Source organism: Eleginops maclovinus, chromosome 18 (assembly GCF_036324505.1).
Source record: "Eleginops maclovinus isolate JMC-PN-2008 ecotype Puerto Natales chromosome 18, JC_Emac_rtc_rv5, whole genome shotgun sequence".
In the NCBI taxonomy this organism is placed as follows: Eukaryota; Metazoa; Chordata; class Actinopteri; order Perciformes; family Eleginopidae; genus Eleginops; species Eleginops maclovinus.
Window position 1 is genome coordinate 25,358,003 of NC_086366.1, and position 22,827 is coordinate 25,380,829.

At 45.5% G+C, this 22,827-nt stretch overlaps 1 protein-coding gene across 1 annotated transcript in view; it reads left to right on the forward strand.

The window, feature by feature from the left end:
- tyw1 (tRNA-yW synthesizing protein 1 homolog (S. cerevisiae)) overlaps nt 1–22,827 on the forward strand; it is an 88,264-nt gene that overhangs the window by 10,181 nt on the left and 55,256 nt on the right. Inside the window, exon 8 of the mRNA XM_063907686.1 lies at nt 22,682–22,811. Coding sequence (XP_063763756.1) covers nt 22,682–22,811 — 130 coding nt within the window. The remainder of the gene's footprint in view (nt 1–22,681; nt 22,812–22,827) is intronic.

Sequence of the window (22,827 nt, forward strand, 5' to 3'; positions counted from 1 at the left end):
AAAACATAAAATACAGCGACTTCGTTGTTTTCTTGTTGTTTTCTTTCTTGTTGAAAACAACGAAGTCGCTGATGCCGGGCCTGGTCGCAATTGTGTGACAATCTATCTAAAAAGTAGGACAAGAAATGATGATAATAATCAAAGTAATCGTACAGTTTGCGGTCAACAAAAAATACAACGACCCTGCCCTCTCTTCCGCACACACACACCTGCCTCAGGTGAACAGGTGATTATAATTTGTTCCTGTGAGTGCCGCCCATATCCATGTGACCCAAACGAACCAACCCATTGCGATCGCACACACACAATAAAATAATAATAATAATACTACAAACCATTAACCAAATATGAACTAGTACAAACCTAATTTGATAATAAAACAAAATATGGCTCCTACATAAAATATTAACATCTCGAAATAGAAAATAAAACAGAACTTACATTTTAAAATAATTACAAGTTGACTGTGAAAGCTAAACTGTCTGACAATAAACACAATGAAGGGCCAAATTACAGCTTACACAATTTAAAGTCAGATATTATTTACATTTAAGAGACACAAAAGGAATCAGAATCAAGTTTATTGTCAGGAATGTTTACACTTACAAGGAATTTGATTTGGCGTCTGGTGGTGCAACCATCAGTTGTAAAAGTAGGTCAGAAATAATAAAGACAACTATTTACACCAAATTTAAATATACAAATAGCTTAGTAGCTAAAGACAACAACAACAACAGCACAAAAACACTTGACAGTTGTTATTGACAATAAAATATACATTCAACATAAATGTACATAGGACAAGATTTGTGGTTAATGTGTCATTATGATGTTGATTTTTATTACACATAGCAATAGAATATATATATAATATCCCCATCTGCGTTTCGATTGCTTCCATATAGTCTTCACTTTCCCTTTGCAATTCTGACTGGCACGGCCTACAATTACACGGGTATATCATAGCTCAATTTATGGACTAAACACGAGAATAACAAATGCATTTTGTCCTGTGAAGGGTGGCAAATTATTTTTGTGATAAAAGCTAGTTAGCACTAGCTCCATATTAGATCGCTGGCAGATGACGTCACTAACCTCAGTAGTTATGGAGAGGAGACGAAGAGACCATATGCTGTTAGCAGGAAAGCTATGGACTGTGATTATTCTCAACATAATTAGGAATGATTTATGATATAATATAGATGAATATGGTCTGAATAAGTCAGTAAACTTGTCACTTGTATAGGCACTGAGGATATCTTGTCCGCTAAGTAAGCTGATTGTAATGTTTTTTTACTGTATGTCTGTATAACAGTTGTTTTTGTCTCATTTGGTCACACAGAGCAGGCAGTAAAGATGTAATTAGTTTGTAGATTAAACATTTGCTATTGCCAAGAGACGACAAGTATTTAGCCAAGCAATTCCCCTGGATGGAAGATGTTAGTTATGTAATTTCCTGCTCAATTCAAGGTTCGCAACATCAATTTATCTCCTAATTAATAAGCTGGATCTGTTGGAGGGAGTTCAAAATGTTGTGAAGAGGTTATAAAGGTTGAAGTGAAATGTACTCCTTTTATTATAGTAAATAATCAGTCAATGTAATGTCATTTATAAAGCCCAATACTGCAAATTACAAATTAACCTAAGAGGGCTTTACAAGCTCTAGAGAATACAACACCCTCTCTCTGTTGGAAAAGAGCAGTGGACAGGAAAATACTACCCTAAAATAACACAATTAACAGGGGGGAAATGTAAGTAGAGAAAGGTTTACTCTCCCACGACAGACAGACATGCAATAGAAATGTACAGAATAAACAACATACTAAAATAACAACATAGACGAGCCATATCACAAACATCATAATGTTATATATTATTATTTTATTTAAGATATTTAAAACATACTAAGCTTGACGTGGATATAAATATCAAGTTATCAAGATAAGTGCAAAGAAAAAAGACATGAATTCATAATAAAGACAAAAAAAACATAAAGAATACATCCAATAAAAGCCAGGGGGGAAGGGAAAAGCATAAAGACACAAACACATTAAAGAGGCATTAGGCATACTTAAAATAATAACCATTTGCAAATATCATTGTAATAGAAAGGTTCTAAGATTGTGTTTTTCTAAGGGACAGAAAAAAGGACTTAAAATGAAACAAGGAAAGGAGTGCTTGCCTCTTCTCCATTTACTACAACGTTTAAGGTATTTACCCCAAATAATAATTATATTTACCAAATCAGAAATAGAAGAATCCAAATGATCAATATAACATGAAATGTGATATATTTTGAAGGCTGTTCATTTAAGTAACAACCAATCCCTCACATTAGACCAAATCTATTTCGAAAAAGATCATGAGAAAAATAAATGTTCCAAAGATTCATCAGATAAATTACAAAAAGAGCATGGGTCCACTTCAAATTTAAATCTTGAATTCATACATTTATAATGAGTCTCTTTTGCTTTTATGGGACATAGGCCATTTTATAAAACAAGATAGAGCTTTTTCCATTACAGATAAAGTGTCTAAATCAGTCGCCTGTGGAAATAAGCATCTGTTAAAATTGTGAAAAATGTGTGATGTCAGGGAAGCACTTATAGATTTGTTATTTTTAAGAGTATCTATGATTTCCAAATTAGGTAAAACTGATACAACATTTTACTACAGCAGTGTATTGTGAAGAGGCAAAACTATTAAACATGGCAACCTAACAAGACCAGAGACACCCAAACATGGAGCGTTACTCCCCAGTGTCCTTGTCAGTAGCATGTATTTATCGGACATGAATGCAAACAGAAAGAGGCAGAGGACAGGAGCTCAGTGAGAGTCCTCCCATTCTATAAGCCTGAACCAGCCATAACTATAAGCTTCATCACAAAGGGACTGTGAGCGTTCGGGCACCTAAGTTCCGAATGATGCAAGGACCACTCGGTACGTTGAAACACAATGAAATCTCTATTACAGAACAGTACTTTTGCAATGGTACTGGTGGTTAGTGGCTCTCGTCCTGCGGGCGAGGGGAAAACAGTCCTCACTCAGGCCCCAGTCTACTGCAGAACCAGGTTACAACCGTGACTTTAATCAGTGCCTAATTACCTGATCCCGATCAGCTGAGCCACTCCTACCACTCCAGCAGCCGGCGCCCTAACCACACCCCGCTGCCACATACCCCCACCGCCCGACTCAGGCCGGGACCTCGCCGGCCGAAAGCCGACTCCCCCTCCCTCCGCCGAGCGAGAGAGGAAATCAGCCACGACCATCTGGCTACCCGGCCTGTGGATCACCTTGCAACTGAAAGGTTGTAACGCCAGATACCACCGAGTGATCCGGGCGTTGGCATCCTTCATGCGGTGGAGCCACTGGAGCGGGGCATGGTCCGACCAGAGGGTGAAAGGGCGCCCCAGGAGGTAGTAACGCAGGGCACCGACCGCCCACCGACCGCCCACCGTATGGCGAGGCACTCCTTTTCCACCGTACTGTACTTCACCTCCCGCTGAGCGAGCTTATGGCTGATATACAGTACAGGGCGGTCGATCCCCTCTACCTCCTGGGACAAAACGGCCTCCACCCCACTGTTCAAGGCGTTGGTCTGCAAAACAAAGGGGAGAGAGAAGTTAGGTGCGTACAACAGTGGCTTTCCACAGAGGGCTTTCTTCACCCTCTCAAATGCCAGCTGGCACCGCTCCGTCCACTGGACCGGATCTGAAGCACCCTTTCTGGCCAGGTCGGTCAGGGGACTGGTCAGCTCAGAAAAGGACGGAGTGAACCGCCTGTAGTAGCCGGCCAGCCCCATGAACCTCCTGACCTCTTTTTTCGTCTTGGGCACCGGACAGGCGGAAATGGCGGCTGTTTTTTCTACCTGTGGCCGCACCTGCCCGCCGCCCAAGTGGTACCCCAGATACCGTACCTCCCTCCGCCCAACCGCACACTTCTTCGGGTTGGCTGTTAGCCCGGCCTGCCTCAGGGACTCGAGCACTGCCCCCTCCTGCTGCACATGCTGGTCCCACGTCTCACTGTGAATGATAACATCGTCCAAGTAGGCGGCAGCATATGCAGAGCGGGGACGCAGGACCCGGTCCATGAAGCGCTGAAAGGTGGCTGGGGCCGCGAACAACTCGAAAGGAAGCGTGACAAATTGGTACAAACCATACGGAGTGGAGAAGGCCGTTTTTTCCTTAGACTCTTGCGACAGGGGAATCTGCCAATAGCCCTTGGTTAAGTCCAGTGTCTTGAAAAAGCGAGCCGTGCCCAGCCGATCCAGGAGTTCGTCGACCCGGGGCATTGGATAAGCATCAATTTGGACTCCTCGTTAACCCTGCGGTAGTCCACACAGAACCGGATTGACCCGTCGGACTTCCGTACCAGCACGACGGGGCAACACCAGTCACTGGTGGACTCTTCTATTACTCCCATTCGAGCATGGCCTGAAGCTCCGCCTGAACAATTTTCCTCTTGTGTTCAGGCAGCCGATAGGGCCGTGAGCGAACGGTCACGCCCGGGGGCGTTTCTATGTGGTGGTGAATGAGGGAGGTGCGTCCTGGCAGAGGGGAGAACACATCGGCAAACTGCCTTTCCAACGAGGCAACGTCTGCTCTCTGACCCGATGAGAGATGGTCATCACAACAGACCGGGGCCAATCTGTTGTTCGTGATTACCTCCGGTCCCAACTCATCTCTCTCGATCACCATGGTGGACAGAGGAGCAGACGCCACCTCCCTCCACGCTTTAAGGAGGTTAAGGTGGTAAATCTGTGTTGCTCCACCCCTGTCAGGGCGCACCACCTCATAATCTACGTCCCCTACTCGTCGTGTAACCACGAAGGGCCCTTGCCACTTGGCGAGTAGTTTTGAGCTGGATGATGGGAACCATGTTCTTTAGTGTTTTGTTAAACCGCTCCATGTATACAACATGGTAAACACTAGTCCGAATTGAATGGACACCCAACAGTTCATAGAGCTCGCGTAGTGTGCGTGACATAAATGATGTGCCTTGGTCAGTCAGGATCTCTTTCGGGATCCCGACTCGGGAGATGATATGAAACAGTGCTTGCGCAACGCTCTTTGCAGAGATATTGCGCAATGGCACTGCCTCGGGATATCATGTTGCATAATCCACCAGGAGTAATACAAATCGATATCCCTGTGCACTCCGGTCTAATGGCCCGATGAGGTCCATACCAACTCTCTCAAACAGCACCTCCATTAATGGTAGTGGGTGCAAAGGCGCTTTTGGGGTGGCCGGTGGGCACCACCGCTTCACATCCCCGCGAATGCCCGGCCAATAAAATTGGGCCATGAACCGGTGTAGTATTTTGTCGTACCCTAGATGACCTGACATGGTGTTGTAATGAGCCGCCTGGAAAACCATTTCCCGGCGGCTTCTTGGCACCAACAATTGGGTGTGTAACTGTCCTGTCTGTGTGTCGCGGCTCACACGGTACAACCTGTCCCTAATCACCGTAAAGTGTGGGTGAATGAGTGCTGCATTTGGGTGTAGCTGGGAGCCATCAATACTCACCACCTGGTCGAAGGTGTGCTGGAGGGTCTCATCCCTTGACTGCTGGAGTGGGAAATCCTCCACCGGAACCACCGGCAGAACCAGAGAGCCCTCCCCGGCCCCCTCCATGTCAGATTCCCCCTCGACGTCGTCAGCAGCCTCCGACTCTCCACTAAATACAGCACACAACTCACATTTCCCTGCCGTCCGTGAACGCACCCCCATAGCTCCCGCCAGTTTGGCAAACCCCGGCCAATCCGTTCCCAAAATCAGGGGGTGCGTAAGGCGAGTACTAACTCCAGCCCTGACTCTATGCTTTTTGCCCCTAAAGGAAATTTCCAGCGTCACCTCAGGGTACTGGTGAATATCCCCATGCACACACCTCACCTTCACCCACGATGATTCAATCAATGCCCCAGGCCGAACCAAGCGCTGGTGGATCATCGTCTGATTACATCAGGGCCTGGTGTGTACCCCCCTGTATACATACGGGTATATGGTAGGTCCCCTCGGGCCCGGGGGAGGACACTGGCGATTCTGCAACCCGAACCAGCTGTCCGACCTCCATGAGTGGGCACTCGCGTCGGAAGTGGCCGGGCTGCCCGCACCGCCAGCAATCCTGCCCTGGCGTCTGAGGAGCCCCCTGTGGTGCCGGATGACCAGACTTGTAGATTGGACCCTGAGGACAGATGGGAAGAGGAGAGGGGTTAATCCGGGTCTGTTGATGTGGGGTAAGGGTGACCGCGGGGGTCGCGGCGGGAAACTTCCTCCTCGAGGCCGGAGTGGGTCGGCCCGCTGGGCCGGTCGGGGATCGGGGCTTGTCCTTCAGGCTTCGTCGGGGCAGCGAGAGGTGATCCTCCACCAGAACCACGGCTGCTTCCAGGCCGACGGGGCAGTGGCACTGGACCCAGTTCGCGGTAGAGGATGGCAGGCCGGCGACAAATTGCTCCAGCGCCACCTGCCCCAAGACCTCCTCCACGGAATGTTCTTCCGGTCTGAGCCATCGCCTCGCCGCATCGAGGAGCTGCTGTGCGTAGGCAAAGGGCCGGCCGGCGTCCTCGAAGGGAAGGGCTCGGAACCGACGGCGATGCCCCTCTGGCGTACTGCCCATACGGTCCATGATGGCCCTCCTTAGCTGGCCATAGTTGTAGCGAGAGGTCGCCGGCAGGCTGTGCGCAGCTAGCTGTGCTCCCCCAGAGAGCATTGGGAGCAGCCGCACGGCCTACTCCTCCGGCCACCCACACGCCGCGGGCGGTGCCCTCAAAGATACCCAGATAAGCCTCCGGGTCGTCGTCTGCCGTCATCTTTTGTAGGCCAATCGCCGGCAGAACAGAACCAGGTTACGACCATGACTTTAATCAGTGCCTGATTACCTGATCCCGATCAGCTGTCTGGCCTCTGGCTGGGCCACTCCTACCACTCCAGCAGCTAACCACACCCCGCTGCCACAGGGACGTCTCAAGCCTCCCGAACACAAACTGAGAGCTGAAGAAGAGGAGAAGGAGAGGGGGTTGATAGCTGATGATCTAGTCCTCAATCTATGCATTGAAACTATAAACCTAAGGTAACCTTGCAAAATGGATTGCATAAAATCCCCCTTTTAATATTTACACATTGATATTGCACAGATAAAAAGGGCTCAACCAGCTTTACATGTTTCCTTCAATGCCAATTACATTTCTGGTCTAAGTTATAAGAATGTGATGGGCAATTGTTTTTAATGCAGCTACGATCTAAAAAGATCTCCAATAATTACAGAGAGAAGTTCATTGTCTGGTTTAATTAGAACCTCCTTTGTAACTCTCTTTTTAATACATATATTGTAAAGCTACAAAGCCTGATTTAAAAAAGACAGCTTGATCATATTTAATAAAGAATATTTGGTTTAGGGTTGAATTTCTTTGAGTAGCTTAGTTGGAATGATGTTTCCAGAGACAGGGTTAGAAAAAGAGATTGTTAGTTGTTGAAGGTCGGTGGCAGTGTAGCAGTCTAAATATGTTTTTGTATAGTTTTTGCAAAGGATCATGGTTTAAAATACTTTGGTATTGGTTGAAGGCAGGGGTGAGACATTTTTCTGTAATAACCATCATTTTATCATCTCAAAACAAAGCTGTTATTGAAAGTAATAGGAAGAGAAGCTGTGGCTCCCTGTCAGCCCAGCTACAAATACACCTGCAGTTGATCTTACTTTCTTCTTGTAAGGCTGGCTGCTCTGCCATTACAGAGAGATTTTGTATACTTTATATATTAACATTATCTAGCCAGGCTTGACGAGATGCTTCCAGCTTGTCTGAACTGCCTTTCCTCTCAAGTTCGCACTCTTATGTCCCCACCAAAGTCTAGGGGACAGTAACACACAACAACCAATAACAGAGGGAGTCAGAGTGAACGTTAACAAAAAGGTTTTTTCCTTTAAAACAGAGTGTTGCCACAAATGTTCTTCATGTGAGGAGGTGGAGACGAGGGAGATTGTGCCAAACAAAAGAAATGAATATAACAAAACAAGGCCTCTCTCTCAGTCTATTCTTAGAAACAAAAACTCAAACAAAAACCCTCACTCTCTGCACTACTAAGAATGGAACAAAGCAAGACACAAGCGGCAACAATCCACTAACCTAGTGTCTAACAGGTTTTAACTACGTGATGAAATGTAGAGGGTACCAACGCCTCCACCTCCCACCACACACACACATTCACAGTGAACAGAAAACAAGATTCTCTCTAGAATAAGACACTAACAAAAGGATCATGCAGGCTATGGTGTCAGCAGCAGGCCCAGGTCAGAGAGACAGAAAACTTCCTGGCTGCTTTCTTTATGACCAGCCCTGGCTGCTGATAGGCCAGCTGAGGGTGAGGGGATCAGTCTCAGGTACACCAGCAGGTACTGATTAGCTGCAGTGAAGAGAGGGGGAGAAGAACAACAACACAAGTAAAGCATGCCTGGCATGTAACACACACGTCTAGTGGTTATAGCATGAAGCTAGCAACAAGATCACCAATTTAGGGGTTAGCTAAGTGGCCCTCTGTTACACTGGGACATGGTGGAATCAATTCCTTAAATGTAGCTACAGCACTATCAGATACACAATTCAGTGTAGGAATGTTTGCTGGTGGCTCGTTGTGATAAGTAGTAGACTTTGTAAATGATTAAATAATGGTCTAATTAAAAAGGATTATGTGGAAGGACTTCTAAATGTTTGATTCCAATGCCATATGCCAAAACAAGTGGGTTAATTAATATTCCAACTGAACTTAACAAAACGAAATAATACTTCTCTACTTGTACTAATACTTTTAAGGGCTGCATGGGAACAACGTATTAAAACTCTAAAAGGTTTTGGAGTACAAACCAAAAGACATACAGTGGGGCAAAAAAGTATTTAGTCAGCCACCAATTGTGCAAGTTCTCCCATTTAAAAAGATGAGAGAGCCTGTAATTTTTATCATAGGTATACCTCAACTATGAGAGACAGAATGAGAAAAAAAATCCAGGAAATCACATTGTAGGATTTTTAATGAATTAATTGGTAAATTCCTCGGTAAAATAAGTATTTGGTCACCTACAAACAAGCAAGATTTCTGGCTCTCACAGACCTGTAACTTCTTCTTTAAGAGGCTCCTCTGTCCTCCACTCGTTACCTGTATTAATGGCACCTTTTTGAACTCGTTATCAGTATAAAAGACACCTGTCCACAACCTCAAACAGTCATACTCCAAACTCCACTATGGCCAAGACCAAAGAGCTGTCAAAGCAGACCAGAGACAAAATTGTAGACCTGCACCAGGCTGGGAAAACTGAATCTGCAATAGGTAAGCAGCTTGGTGTGAAGAAATCAACTGTGGGAGCAATTATTAGAAAATGGAAGACATACAAGACCACTGCTAATCTCCCTCGATCTGGGGCTCCACGCAAGATCTCACCCTGTGGGGTCAAAATGATCACAAGAACGGTGAGCAAAAATCCCAGAACCACTCGGGGGGACCTAGTGAATGACCTGCAGAGAGCTGGGACCAAAGTAACAGAGGCTACCATCAGTAACACACTACGCCGCCAGGGACTTAAATCCTGCAGTTCCAGACGTGTCCCCCTGCTTAAGCCAGTACATGTCCAGGCCCGTCTGAAGTTTGCTAGAGGGCATTTGGATGATCCAGAAGAGGATTGGGAGAATGTCATATGGTCAGATGAAAACAAAATAGAACTTTTTGGTAAAAACTCAACTCGTCGTGTTTGGAGGAGAAAGAATGCAGAGTTGCATCCAAAGAACACCATACCTACTGTGAAGCATGGGGGTGGAAACATCATGCTTTGGGGCTGTTTTTCTGCAAAGGGACCAGGACGACTGATCCGTGTAAAGGAAAGAATGAATGGGGCCATGTATCGTGAGATTTTGAGTGAAAACCTCCTTCCATCAGCAAGGGCACTGAAGATGAAGCGTGGCTGGGTCTTTCAGCATGACAATGATCCCAAACACATCGCCAGGGCAACGAAGGAGTGGCTTCGTAAGAAGCATTTCAAGGTCCTGGAGTGGCCTAGCCAGTCTCCAGATCTCAACCCCATAGAAAATCTTTGGAGGGAGTTGAAAGTCCGTGTTGCCCAGCGACAGCCCCAAAACATCACTGCTTTAGAGGAGATCTGCATGGAGGAATGGGCCAAAATACCAGCAACAGTGAGTGAAAACCTGAAGACTTACAGAAAACGTTTGACCTCTGTCATTGCCAACAAAGGGTATATAACAAAGTATTGAGATGAACTTTTGTTATTGACCAAATACTTATTTTCCACAATCATTGGAAAATAAATTCTTTAAAAATCCTACAATGTGATTTCCTGGATTTTATTTTCTCATTCTGTCTCTCATGGTTGAGGTATACCTATGATAAAAATTACAGGCCTCTCTCATCTTTTTAAATGGGAGAACTTGCACAATTGGTGGCTGACTAAATACTTTTTTGCCTCACTGTACACTATAACAGTATGGTATTGGCTGTATTATTTAACACTGTTTGGTTTTAAGGACTATGCTCTCAAAAGATCTACAGTTTATGATGAGTTTAGGATTGATTGTTAGAACAAGTTGAAGATGGCTTTAACCACACCTCGCCAGGGATCAGTACAGGAGCTGGAGGTCAGCCATGTAAAACTTCAGATGGGAGCTCACTTTGCCTGAGTTTGACCACTAGGGGATGGCAGAGACTTCCATTTGCAGGCAGTTTACACCTCTGAGTGAAGACCTAAGCCCACACTGTGATTTTAAAGGACTTTGAATTAGAAAAATGTTGGTAAATTGAATTGCCTAGGATTGTGTACGGGTGATTTACAAACACAATTATTTCACTGCACCTTGGCTCAGTTTGTTTTTGGTCATGGCGATGTGTGATCATAATTCCTCATTTGCAACTCATGGACTGCACAACACATGATCATGGAGCAACCCTCAGATTTGTATTCCCATGTTCTAATCTGAATCCTATCTTGTGCTCTGTTCCTTGAGTCTAGTGGTCGTTCTTAATTCTCTTCTGGATCTAGACTAACCACATTTTTTACATAAAAAAAAAAAAATCTGTCCATTCCTCTCTCTGATTAGATTGAGGAATGATTTGGTTCTTTATACAGTGGAGGAAATAAGTATTTGATCCCCTGCCAATTTAGTTAGTTTATCCACTTACAAAGACATGAACAGTCTGTCATTTTTATGAAAAAAAAAAGATATACATTGATTTGTGTTTAATTGGGGATAATAAGTATTTGATTCCCTTGCAACCAAAAAGAATTCTGGCTCCCACAGAGCGGTTAAATAAGTCCTCTTGTTTTAAGAAACTACTCCTGATGTCAACTCGTTACCTGGATAAAAAAACACCTGTCCACAGTCAATAAATCAGATTACAACCTCTCCACCGAGGGCCAGACAAAAGACAGGTCTTGTGGTCATGGTGGAACTAAGGTCTAAGGACATCAGGGACAAGATTGTAGACCAGCACAAGACTGGAATAGAAGACAACACCACCAGCAAGCAGCTTGGTGAGAGAGAGACAACTGGTTTGATTATTAGAAGATGGAAGAAGCACAAAATGACCATCAATCGCCCTCGGTCTGGGACTCCACCATCTAAGATCTGACATCTTGGGGCATCAATGATCATGTGAAAGGTGAGGGGTCAGCCAAGAACTACACAGGAGGGTCCTGTTAATGATCTGAAGGCAGCTTGGACCACAGTCACCAAGAAAACTATTGGTAACACACTGCGCCGTAATGGATTAAAATCCTGCAGCGCCAGCAAGGGTCCCCTGCTCAAGAAGGCACATGAATAGTGCTCTTCCTATCATTGTGAAGCAGAATTCACCAAGCGTTGGATTGTTCACCCACTAATAGGGAACGTGAGCTGGGGTTAGACCGTCGTGAGACAGGTTAGTTTTACCCTGTCTCCTGAAAAAATGAGAGACACCAAAATAGCTAAAAACTACAAAGGCAAGCGGAAGGAGAACATTCAGTCCTGAGACTTAGATTTGTTGAGCTCTTTAAGGCGTTCGTGTATCATAGCTTCATTGTGGGTGTGGAGTCTTTCACTTAATGCAGCTTTAAGCACAAACATCAACAAAAATGTCAAAAAAACCCCAATATGCTCCTTTTCCTGTCAGTGTTCCTCTGAATGATTCAGAGAAGGCTTATGAGAAGGTGAGGTGGTCAGATGAGACCAAAATCAAGATCTTTGGCATCAATTCGACATGTCGTGTTTAGGAGGAGAAATGCTGACTATGACCCCAAGAACACCATCCCCAGAGTCAAGCATGGAGGTGGAAATATTATGCTTTGGGGGGGTTTCTCTGCTAAGGGGACAGGGCGATTCACTGCATCCAGGGGAGGATGGAGGGGGCCATGTATTGTAAAATATTGGCTGATAACCTCCTTACCCTAAGGCATATTTTGCATTGATTGTTTTTATATTCTGTCTCACTGTGAAAATAAACCTACCATAACAATAATAGATGGTTCATTTCTTTGCAATTGGGTAAACTAACTAAAGTGGCAGGGGATCCAATACTTAATTCCTCTACTGCATCTTCAGTCTGTTTCTGAACTAGGCTGATCAGGGATATGTTGATTTTGCCTCACTAATGACTTTCATTAGTTGTGGCATTTCAGGCTCGGAAACCCAATCTAAATCTGATCCAAATCATCCGGAAAAAAAGATCTTTCCATTTATTTTTATCTACTGCAATAACATTTCAGTAACTGTTCTTTCTAAAACAAAGCACCTCTCACTTAGATAAGCCTTTTTGGGGGGTTTTCTTAGCTGTAATGCTTGTTTGGGGCCAGTCCATATAGAGCATAAGGCTGTAGAGCTAAAGGTAGTCTAGATGGATGTGACTGAAGGGATCTCAGTGGGGCTTGTTGCCAGGACTGGATCACTGCTAAACTTGATTTCCCCACATTTGCTTTTCTAAATGTAATGATAGATTGCCAGGCACACTGTGATGGATCCCACAGCGCACAGTTCCTTCCGCCCAACCTTAGTCTATATCAGTCTTTGGCTGTTCTTCTACTTGTTTTTTCTGCCAAGAGCCAGTAAGCTTCATTTCCTTTTTTTATTTGATATTGCGCAGATGTTCTTTGAATTATAAACTCAGTATTAGGAGGTTTCTGTTTCTGCCACACTGTGGTCACTTTAATGCAGAAGGACTGTTGCCAGATTGGAGTTAGTGTGGATCGGATCATTTACCCCAGCGATGACACAGTTTTCTGGGCTGGTTTTTTGAGCTCAATGTGCAGAGGGAAAAAGCAGAGATAAAGTACCATGACTTGAACGGCTGTCTTGATGCTTCAAACAGCGTTGACATAGTTTTAAACTGATTGGATTCTCCAAACCCTATTGTCTTAATTGTTTTGCATGCCAAATATGTGTAAAGAAGAGTGTCAGTCAACTTCCATTCTGATGACAAATCACATACATTAAGGGACTGATTAAATAGATGACCTTTCACCACCATTTCCCCAATACTGCTCTCCAGACATTAGTGTAACTTCAGAAGTGCGTTCTATCTGATGTAGTATTAAAACATTCACTGGGTAAACACAATCATGTATTATACATGTGTCACAAGCGGTTCAATCCAAAGAATTTCCGTGCTGGATGATATAAAACAAAAAATTACACGACCCCGGTAAGAAATCACTCAGTCCATAGGTAATCTAGCTCGCACTACACGTAGCTGAATAACGTGCGTCAGGAAGCACTCTTACAGTAACATTAGACCCTTACAAAAAATGACTACAAGTACATTTTGAACATATAATAATATTGTTAAAAATGTTCTTTTCCATTATGATTAATGTTCTTTTAATCTACTATTATTCACAATTTATACACAATTTACAATTTAACTCCCTCTCCAAAATAAAGGTCTGTCTGTTTGTCCCGTGGTCACCTGCTCGCTCTGTGTGTTATCGCTGCTCTGTCTGCCAGCATCAGCCCCATGTGGTGTCGTGGTTTCAGAGCACAACCCGGTGCTGTGAGATGTCCCAGTTCTGATAATCCAGACAGGTCCAGGCATGAGTGACTGTCTGAGAGCCATCAAGCGAGGGTAAAGCCGAACAGTGGGTAGCAGAGCCTGGGGCCAAATGAATGGCCATGGCTGCACGGAAACACCGCAGGGACAGATTGTAGCACTGTCGGCTACATGTTGCGTGTGCTGTCAGAATCTCACATGTCATGGATGCAGTGAGTAAAGGTTGGCATTTCTGCTGGCTACGATCGATGAACCCCATTATGAGGTTTACGTTTCAGGTTACAGAATATGTTCCAGGTTGGGATATAAGGCAAATATAAAAGCCTACAAATTATAGTCCATTACAATTCATGCAGATATCTCCTCACAGTCAGATAGCATTTCTGATTTACTGGAAAAAAAACCTCTGGTGTGCACATAAAGCCGTGGCTTAGGAAATTGTCAGGGTTGGGGAAACAGGACCCAAGTGCAGTAAATCAAAGGGAAGCAGGTAAGGGTCAAAAGTCGGCCGGGCTCCAGCTGGGAGCATGGCGACCAGGGCTTGGCCTGTAAACATGGCTGCTAGGGCCGGAACTGCAGACGGGTACGCGGCTGCTAGGGCCAAAACTTCAGCCGGAAGCATGGGTGTAGGAGGCTTGGCTGCAGGAAGCGTCATGGCTGTGACACGAGGTTTAAGGAAAGGGTAAAGGCTTTCTGGGGAATTGACAAATGTCCTTAAATAGTCCGGCAGTGAGTTCTCGAACCATGGCTTAGCTGCCAATTCCCGGCGTGCATGAAGAAAAGCTGCATCCTGAGCCTCTTTAGAACCTGCTCTCCTCCACTCTCCATAAATACATAAAATGTTGTAGGAAAACTCCACAGGAGCATCCTCAAAAAGTACTGCTGCGTCCATTTTTGGGTTCGGTCGTTCTGTCAGGGTCGGGGAAACAGGACCCAAGTGCAGTAAATCAAGGGGAAGCAGGTAAGGGTCAAAAACTAAAAGCGAGCTTTATTCAAAAGCTGTTGATGAAATCACGAATCAAGGGTAACACAGGACATGAAAAACACTTAGCTCCAGACATGAAGCGACAGAAACAGGCAGGTATCATGAACAAGATCAGGGAAGAAATGATGGCGACCGAACATCAGACAAAAGGGAAACAGGGACTTAATACACATGGGTAATCACAAGACGAGAGACAGCTGGAAGGGGGAGGAGAAACACAGGGGCAACAGGTGAACACAATGACACAATCAGGCACAGCAGGGAAACGCAGACAGGAAGTGAAGTGACACAAGAGGGGAAAACATTTCAAAATAAAACACAACACAAGGACATGACAGACACAAAACAAGGATCATGACAGAAATGGCCATAGAGTGTTGCGGTTATGGTGGATTTTAAGGTTGACCTAGAAGGATAACGATAGAAAAAGTAGAATCTACATCACAGTTACATGGCTTGCATCACAGCCGCTAAGCTAAAGGCGGCTAATGTTCGGTGTGATGACGTTTAGTAATCTCATTTAGTGATTTATTACAAAGCTGTTTTTTGACACATCAATGCTTCAGACATTTAACTAAAGTCACTTTCAAAAACCGTTGAGTTTTGGACAAGGGAACAGGTAATGGTGACCAACTCATTTCCAGGTTGTAGGACTCATCTCTTTGTCAATCGTCATGGCAGTCAATGTTTTTCTTTAGATATTAAGATCTATTGGGGTTTTCAGAGGAAGCTTAGAAAGTTTGACAGCCTATATATATATAAATATATATCTTTAAAAAAATATATATTTATTGAATTTTCACATTGTAAAAAAATCCCCGGGCGCTGCACCATAGCTGCCCACTGCTCCTATTACTAGGATGGGTTAAATGCAGAGGACAAATTTCACTGTGTGTGCTCTGCTGTGCCTTTCCGAGAACCAGCACCTTATCGTGGTGGAGAGGTTTGTGTGCCCCGATGAACCTGGGGGCTGTGTTGTCTGGAACCTTGTGTTCCTGGTAGGGTCTCCCATGGCAAATTGGTCTCAGGTAAGGGGCCAGACTAAGATTGGTTCAAAAAGACTTCATGAATGAACATCATTGGAAGCGAGGATACCCGGCCCGGAGGAAGCCCGGGGTCCCCTTCTGGAGCCAGGCCCAGAAGGAGGACTCGTCAGCGAGCGTCTGGTGGCCGGGCTTGCCACGGAGCCCGGCCGGGCACAGCCCGAAAAAGCAACGTGGGCAACACCTCCGCTTCTCCGTCCCGCGGGCCCACCACCTACGGGAAACAACGATGGGGTCGGGTGCGCTGCCAGAAGGGTGGCAGTGAAAGCAGAGGGTCTCGACGGACCAGACTCAGGCGACAGAAGTTGGCTTTGGGGACGTGGAATGTCACCTCTCTGGGGGGGAAGGAGCCGGAGCTTGTGCGGGAGGTGGAGCGTTACCAGTTGGATCTGGTGGGGCTCACCTCTACGCACAGCATCGGCTCTGGAACCTTACTTCTGGATAAGGGTTGGACTCTATTCTTCTCCGGAGTTGCCCAAGGTGTGAGGCGCCGAGCGGGTGTGGGGATACTCACAAGCCCCCGGTTGAGTGCCGCTTTGTTGGAGTTTACCCCAGTGGACGAGAGGGTCGCCTCCCTACGCCTGCGGGTCATGGGGGGGAAAACTCTGACTGTGGTGTGTGCTTATGCACCAAACAGCAGTTCAGAGTATTCGGCCTTCTTGGAGACCCTGAAAGAAGTCCTGTATGGGGCTCCTGAAGGGGACTCCTTAGTCTTGCTGGGAGACTTCAACGCACACGTGGGCAATGATGGAGACACTTGGAGGGGTGTGATTGGGAGGAACGGCCCCCCTGATCTGAACCGGAGTGGTGGTTTGTTACTGGACTTCTGTGCTAGTCATGGATTGGCCATAACAAACACCATGTTTGAACATAAGGATGCTCATAAGTGTACGTGGTACCAGAGCACCCTAGGCAGAAGGTCCATGATCGATTTTGTAATCGTATCATCGGATCTGAGGCCGCATGTTTTGGACACTCGGGTGAAGAGAGGGGCGGAGTTGTCAACTGATCACCATCTGGTGGTGAGTTGGGTCGAGTGGCGGGGGAAGCCTCTGGACAGACCTGGTAAGCCCAAACGTGTAGTGCGGGTGAACTGGGAACGTCTGGAGGAGTCCCATGTCCAGGAAGCCTTCAACTCACACCTCCGGCGGAGCTTTTCAGGCATCCCTGTGGAGGCTGGGGACATTGAACCAGAGTGGGCGGTGTTCAAAGCTTCTATTGCCGAAGCTGCGGCGGGGAGCTGTGGTCTCAAGGTCTTAGGTGCCTCAAGGGGCGGTAACCCGCGAACCTCATGGTGGACACCGGTGGTTAGGGAAGCCGTCCGACTGAAGAAGGAGGCCTTCCGGGATATGTTATCCCTGGGTACTCCTGACGCAGTTGCAAGGTATCGACAGGCCCGAAGGGCAGCAGCCTCAGCCGTGGCCGACGCAAAGCAGCGGGTGTGGGAGAAGTTCGGAGAAGCCATGGAGAAGGACTTTCGGTCGGCACCAAAGTTGTTCTGGAAAACCGTCCGGCACCTCAGGAGGGGGAAGCAGGGTACCATCCAAGCTGTGTACAGTAAGGATGGGGCGTTGTTGACCTCAACTGATAGTGTGTTAGGGCGGTGGAAGGAACACTTTGAGGAACTCCTGAATCCGACAACTCCGCACTCTATGTTAGAGGCAGAGCTGGAGTATGAAGGGGGATCAATTCCAATCTCACGGGGGGAAGTCACTGAGGTAGTTAAACAGCTCCACAGTGGCAAAGCCCCGGGGGTGGATGAGATCCGCCCAGAAATGCTGAAGGCTCTGGGTGTTGAGGGACTGTCATGGTTGACACGTCTCGTCAACATTGCGTGGAAGTCGGAAACAGTACCGAAGGAGTGGCAGACCGGGGTGGTGGTTCCTCTCTTTAAAAAGGGGGATCAGAGGGTGTGTGCCAATTACAGAGGCATCACATTACTCAGCCTCCCCGGGAAAGTTTACTCTAAGGTGCTGGAAAGGAGGGTCCGGCCGATTGTCGAACCTCAGATTGAAGAGGAACAATGCGGTTTTCGTCCTGGTCGTGGAACGACGGACCAGCTTTTCACTCTCGCAAGGATCCTGGAGGGGGCCTGGGAGTACGCTCATCCGGTCTACATGTGCTTTGTGGATTTGGAGAAGGCGTATGACCGGGTTCCCAGGGAGATACTGTGGGAGGTGCTGCGGGAGTATGGGGTGAGGGGGTCTTTGCTCAGGGCCATCCAATCTCTGTACTCCCAAAGCGAGAGCTGTGTCCGGGTCCTCGGCAGCACGTCGGACCGTTTTCCGGTGAGGGTTGGCCTCCGCCAGGGCTGCGCTTTGTCACCAATCCTGTTTGTGATATTCATGGACAGGATTTCGAGGCGTAGTCGTGGGGGAGGGGGTTTGCAGTTCGGTGGGCTAGGGATTGCACCACTGCTTTTTGCAGATGATGTGGTCCTAATGGCTTCATCGGTCTGTGACCTTCAGCACTCACTGGATCGGTTCGCGGCCGAGTGTGAAGCGGCTGGGATGAGGATCAGCACCTCCAAATCTGAGGCCATGGTTCTCAGCAGGAAACCGATGGATTGTCCACTCCGGGTAGGGAATGAAGCCTTGCCCCAAGTGAAGGAGTTCAAGTATCTCGGGGTCTTGTTCTCGAGTGAGGGAACAATGGAGCGTGAGATGGGCCGGAGAATCGGAGCAGCGGGAGCGGTACTGCAGTCGCTTTGCCGCACCGTTGTGACGAAAAGAGAGCTGAGCCAGAAGGCAAAGCTCTCTGTCTACCGGGCCATCTTCGTTCCTACCCTCACCTATGGTCATGAAGGATGGGTCATGACCGAAAGAACGAGATCGCGGATACAAGCGGCCGAAATGGGATTTCTCCGCAGGGTGGCTGGCATCTCCCTTAGGGATAAGGTGAGAAGTTCAGTCATCCGGGAGGGACTCGGAGTAGAACCGCTGCTCCTTCGCGTTGAAAGGAGCCAGTTGAGGTGGTTCGGGCACCTAGTGAGGATGCCACCTGGGCGCCTCCCTAGGGAGGTGTTCCAGGCACGTCCAGCTGGGAAGAGACCGAGGGGTAGACCTAGGACCAGGTGGAGGGATTATATCTCTTCACTGGCCTGGGAGCGCCTTGGAATCCCCCAGTCAGAGCTGGTTGATGTGGCCAGGGAAAGGAAAGTTTGGGGCTCTCTGCTGGAGCTGTTACCTCCGCGACCCTGACGGAAAAGCGGGAGAAGATGGATGGATGGATGGATGCTCTGCTGTGTGCATGCATGTGACAAATAAAGAGGGTTTCATCCTCCGATTCTAACTCTAACTCTAACAATCAAGAATGAGCATGATACCAATATGTACCCCCTTTTTTCCACTTATCTCAAACACAGAACACTTTCTCCACACATGCAATGAAACAATAAAAAAGTATAAATAAATAAATTACATCAAAAAATAATAATGATAATGAAAATTAATAAGTAAATAAATCCCCGAAATAATAAATGATATAAAGAAAATGACAAAGACAGCAAAACAGTAGAAGGAATATACAGACGTGTACACTGAGGGTGATAAGACAACAATTGACAGCATATTGTCATGACGTCATCACCCTAAAATAATCCTTTGAATGTCGATGACAAAGATGTAAATGAAGCTTCAACTATTTGTCAAAGCAGTTCGAGCCACACAACAACTTTCCAGGCCAGACAGGGGAACGCCATGACTATATAAAAGGAAATGGGTAGGGGGAGTGAGTGGTGGTAACAGGAGTGAAATTGTGAATGCATCTTTTCAGCCAACACTTGGGAACAGTTAGCGGACTGTGTGGAGTTTTTTGACTAATTTGACAAAACGTGTATTGGACAGAATCCCTGACTCAGAGGCACATGTCAGGTGTATAGCACTAACAGATGTGGATTCATTGAACCTGGCTCTGTGCCATACTGCAAGCTGCACAGGAACCGGTAACTAAAGTTTGACTTTTCCCTATATACGTACATTCTTCACTGATGGCTGACAGAGTAGCATCCTCTTATGAGCGTTGCTCTGCTGAGAAGGCGACAAATGGAGCCTTATAGACAGGCTGGAGCAGGGACAGCAGCACATAATTGGGAGGAGCTGTCACATTCACATTGGAAATCTTTAAGGCACCTCCTCCATCCGACCATACTGAAAAGTAATACATGTTCCCATGCACCGGGGGAACTCTTCTAGCAGGACTTAATCCATCTTCTTTTGCATCTGTAAACAGCACATCTCCTGGATATTTAGATTTACATAAAAAGGCAGTATATTGCAATAATGTAAGCCTGGCCTGAAGGAAGTTGTTAATCCTTCAAACTAACAGGCTTCAAGCTTCTACATCTAAACAGCCGTTGTGGTATGACGTCTAATAAATCGTCTTGCTGTAATGTAAGCGTCATGTTGTGTTTCACTTGGCCCCTGAAGGGCTTCAAATGAAGATTACCCTGTATAGTTCCACAGGATGAGGTCCATTTATAAAGAAATGACCACGTCATTTGTTTAATGTTTATGTTGCACATTAAAGTCATACAAGGACTGCAGAATCCCAACCTTGATCTTTAGTCCTTTCAAACACTGAACTCTTTGGAGTTTCTTGCTTTTATCTCTGAGTTCCTCCAAGTGGTAAGCTTGAAATCCTGTAGCAAGCAGCAGATACATATTCAAATTGACTTTTTAAGCTTCTGGATGCTGTTTCATACTGTTGCAGTACTAAATGCATAATGCAGTTTCTGGAGAACTCTGTTCTTTTCATTGACCCTCTATTTCTGTTGAAGTCATTACAGCACCTCGATCGTGCATCCCGCAGAAGTATGTCTGGATTTAAGGACTGCAAGTCTTTTTCACCTACAGATGAAAACAAGGGACTGGTTGCATGATGGTGATGACGATGGCAATGTGCTGAAACACACTTTCTTTACTCTTTAATAACTCTTCTAATTTAGGCTTGGCATGTGGAATGAGACATATGTAACATCTTAAATGTTCTCAACACCTTTAAAGAATCAACGAAAAACCATCCAGTATCAATTGATATTAAAACTGTTCCAGTTAAACCATACCAGCATTTGTACCTTTTTGTACCCATATGTATATTATATGTTCTTCGATTTAGTGACTGGATTCATTGTGTGATTGCCTGAATACCGGGGCAGTTGTTACAGCTGTAGTGAAGTGAAGGATTATATGTTTGCTGATCGGTAGAAAATGAAATAGAATAACTTAAGGAATCACATTAAAGTGATACCAATGCAAAAAGAGTACAGCTTTTTTTAAATAGTATTTCCTGAACTATGGCGGCATTGCTGGAGCGTAATGCCATCCCCAAGTTCTCCGGTTAGATTATTAGTGAAGTTAACACTGCTAACCCTGTTAGCACTATTTCTACTCCAAACACCGTTAGCTGCTATCTGCTAGTTCAGCTGTCACCATGTGGAGAGCTGTGTGGAGATACCCTAACTTGATTTTTGTATTGCAAACCTTTTGAGGGTAGTAGCATTTGAACTGATATTGTGCCTTGATTGTAGAGACAGAGTTGAAACAGGGAGACGGAGGTAATGCCGCAAATGTCCCGAGCCGGATTTGAAACCCAGGCCTCCGGGTAAACCCTACCCAACCCTATTCACGTGTGATTCCTAAATGTATTTCTTATGCTTGACAGCGTTGGGTAAAAGGTAGTTACTGCATGTCGGTCAAATAATAGGATAAGTGTAATTTCATCACATGCAAATCTTTGAATGTAAGGCTACATCAAACTGTGAGCCTTAGAGCTCAGATTAGTTCAATGCTCTGAATTTTTTAAAATACAAATTGGTCACAGTCCTTAATTGACCCGCATCACAAAAACAAAGGGCTATTGAAGACAGCGTTAGCGGTTTCATTTCACACTGATGTGCAATGGAAGCCAACACTTGTGCATAGATAATAATGAAGAGACATCATTTTTATATTTTCTTTCTTGTGGCACGATAACTGCCTATTTGTACAGAGGTGTGTGTGGAGTGAAGAGTGGAGGAAAGTACAGTAACGTGAATCATTTCACATGAACAAATGTCAACAGCAGCTTTTCCATCCATCGGTGCCTCTCCTCAAGACCACAGCTGTTTAAAATGCTGATCTTAATTCATATTATTACCTTATTACCTTGGAAACCTTGTGTTACCTTTTGTATGGAAAGTGTATTTATATATGAATACATACAAATGAAGTTTTATTGATTGATTTAATGACATATTAAAGTTGCTTTAATTCCGATATTTCAATCTGAGGTTGCATTGCAGAAAAAAAACCTGATTTTAGGAGAACATTAAAATCGACTTAAATCCGAATAAAAAGGATGCATGTGATTTACACCGTGAAGGGAAAAAAAACTGCAAATCTGCAAAAAATAATTGGATTCAGGGCACTTTTTGTGACTGCAGCCTTTTTTTAACTTATTTTTTTCATTAAATGCATTTCAAAACTATTCATGGTTTTGTTGACTGAAACAATTATTTCCAGTACTTGAATGAGCAGCGAATTGGTTTCTCCTCAGCATACAATGTATACCTTTTATAGTCTATGATTCTATAGACGCCAAAGCTGCATTCTTACCATCTTGGTCCTGAAAAATCTAGTGACTTAGAGTTTTGTGTCTGCCGCAGAGCAAAGAGGAGGCTGGAGACGGCCTGATGGTGAAGCTGTCCAAGGTGAACGGAGTGAAGAAGATTGAAGATGAAGCGGAGAGAAGAGAGATGATTACACCTGCCCTTAGACAAGCACTGACAAAACAAGGTAAGCAAAAATGTGG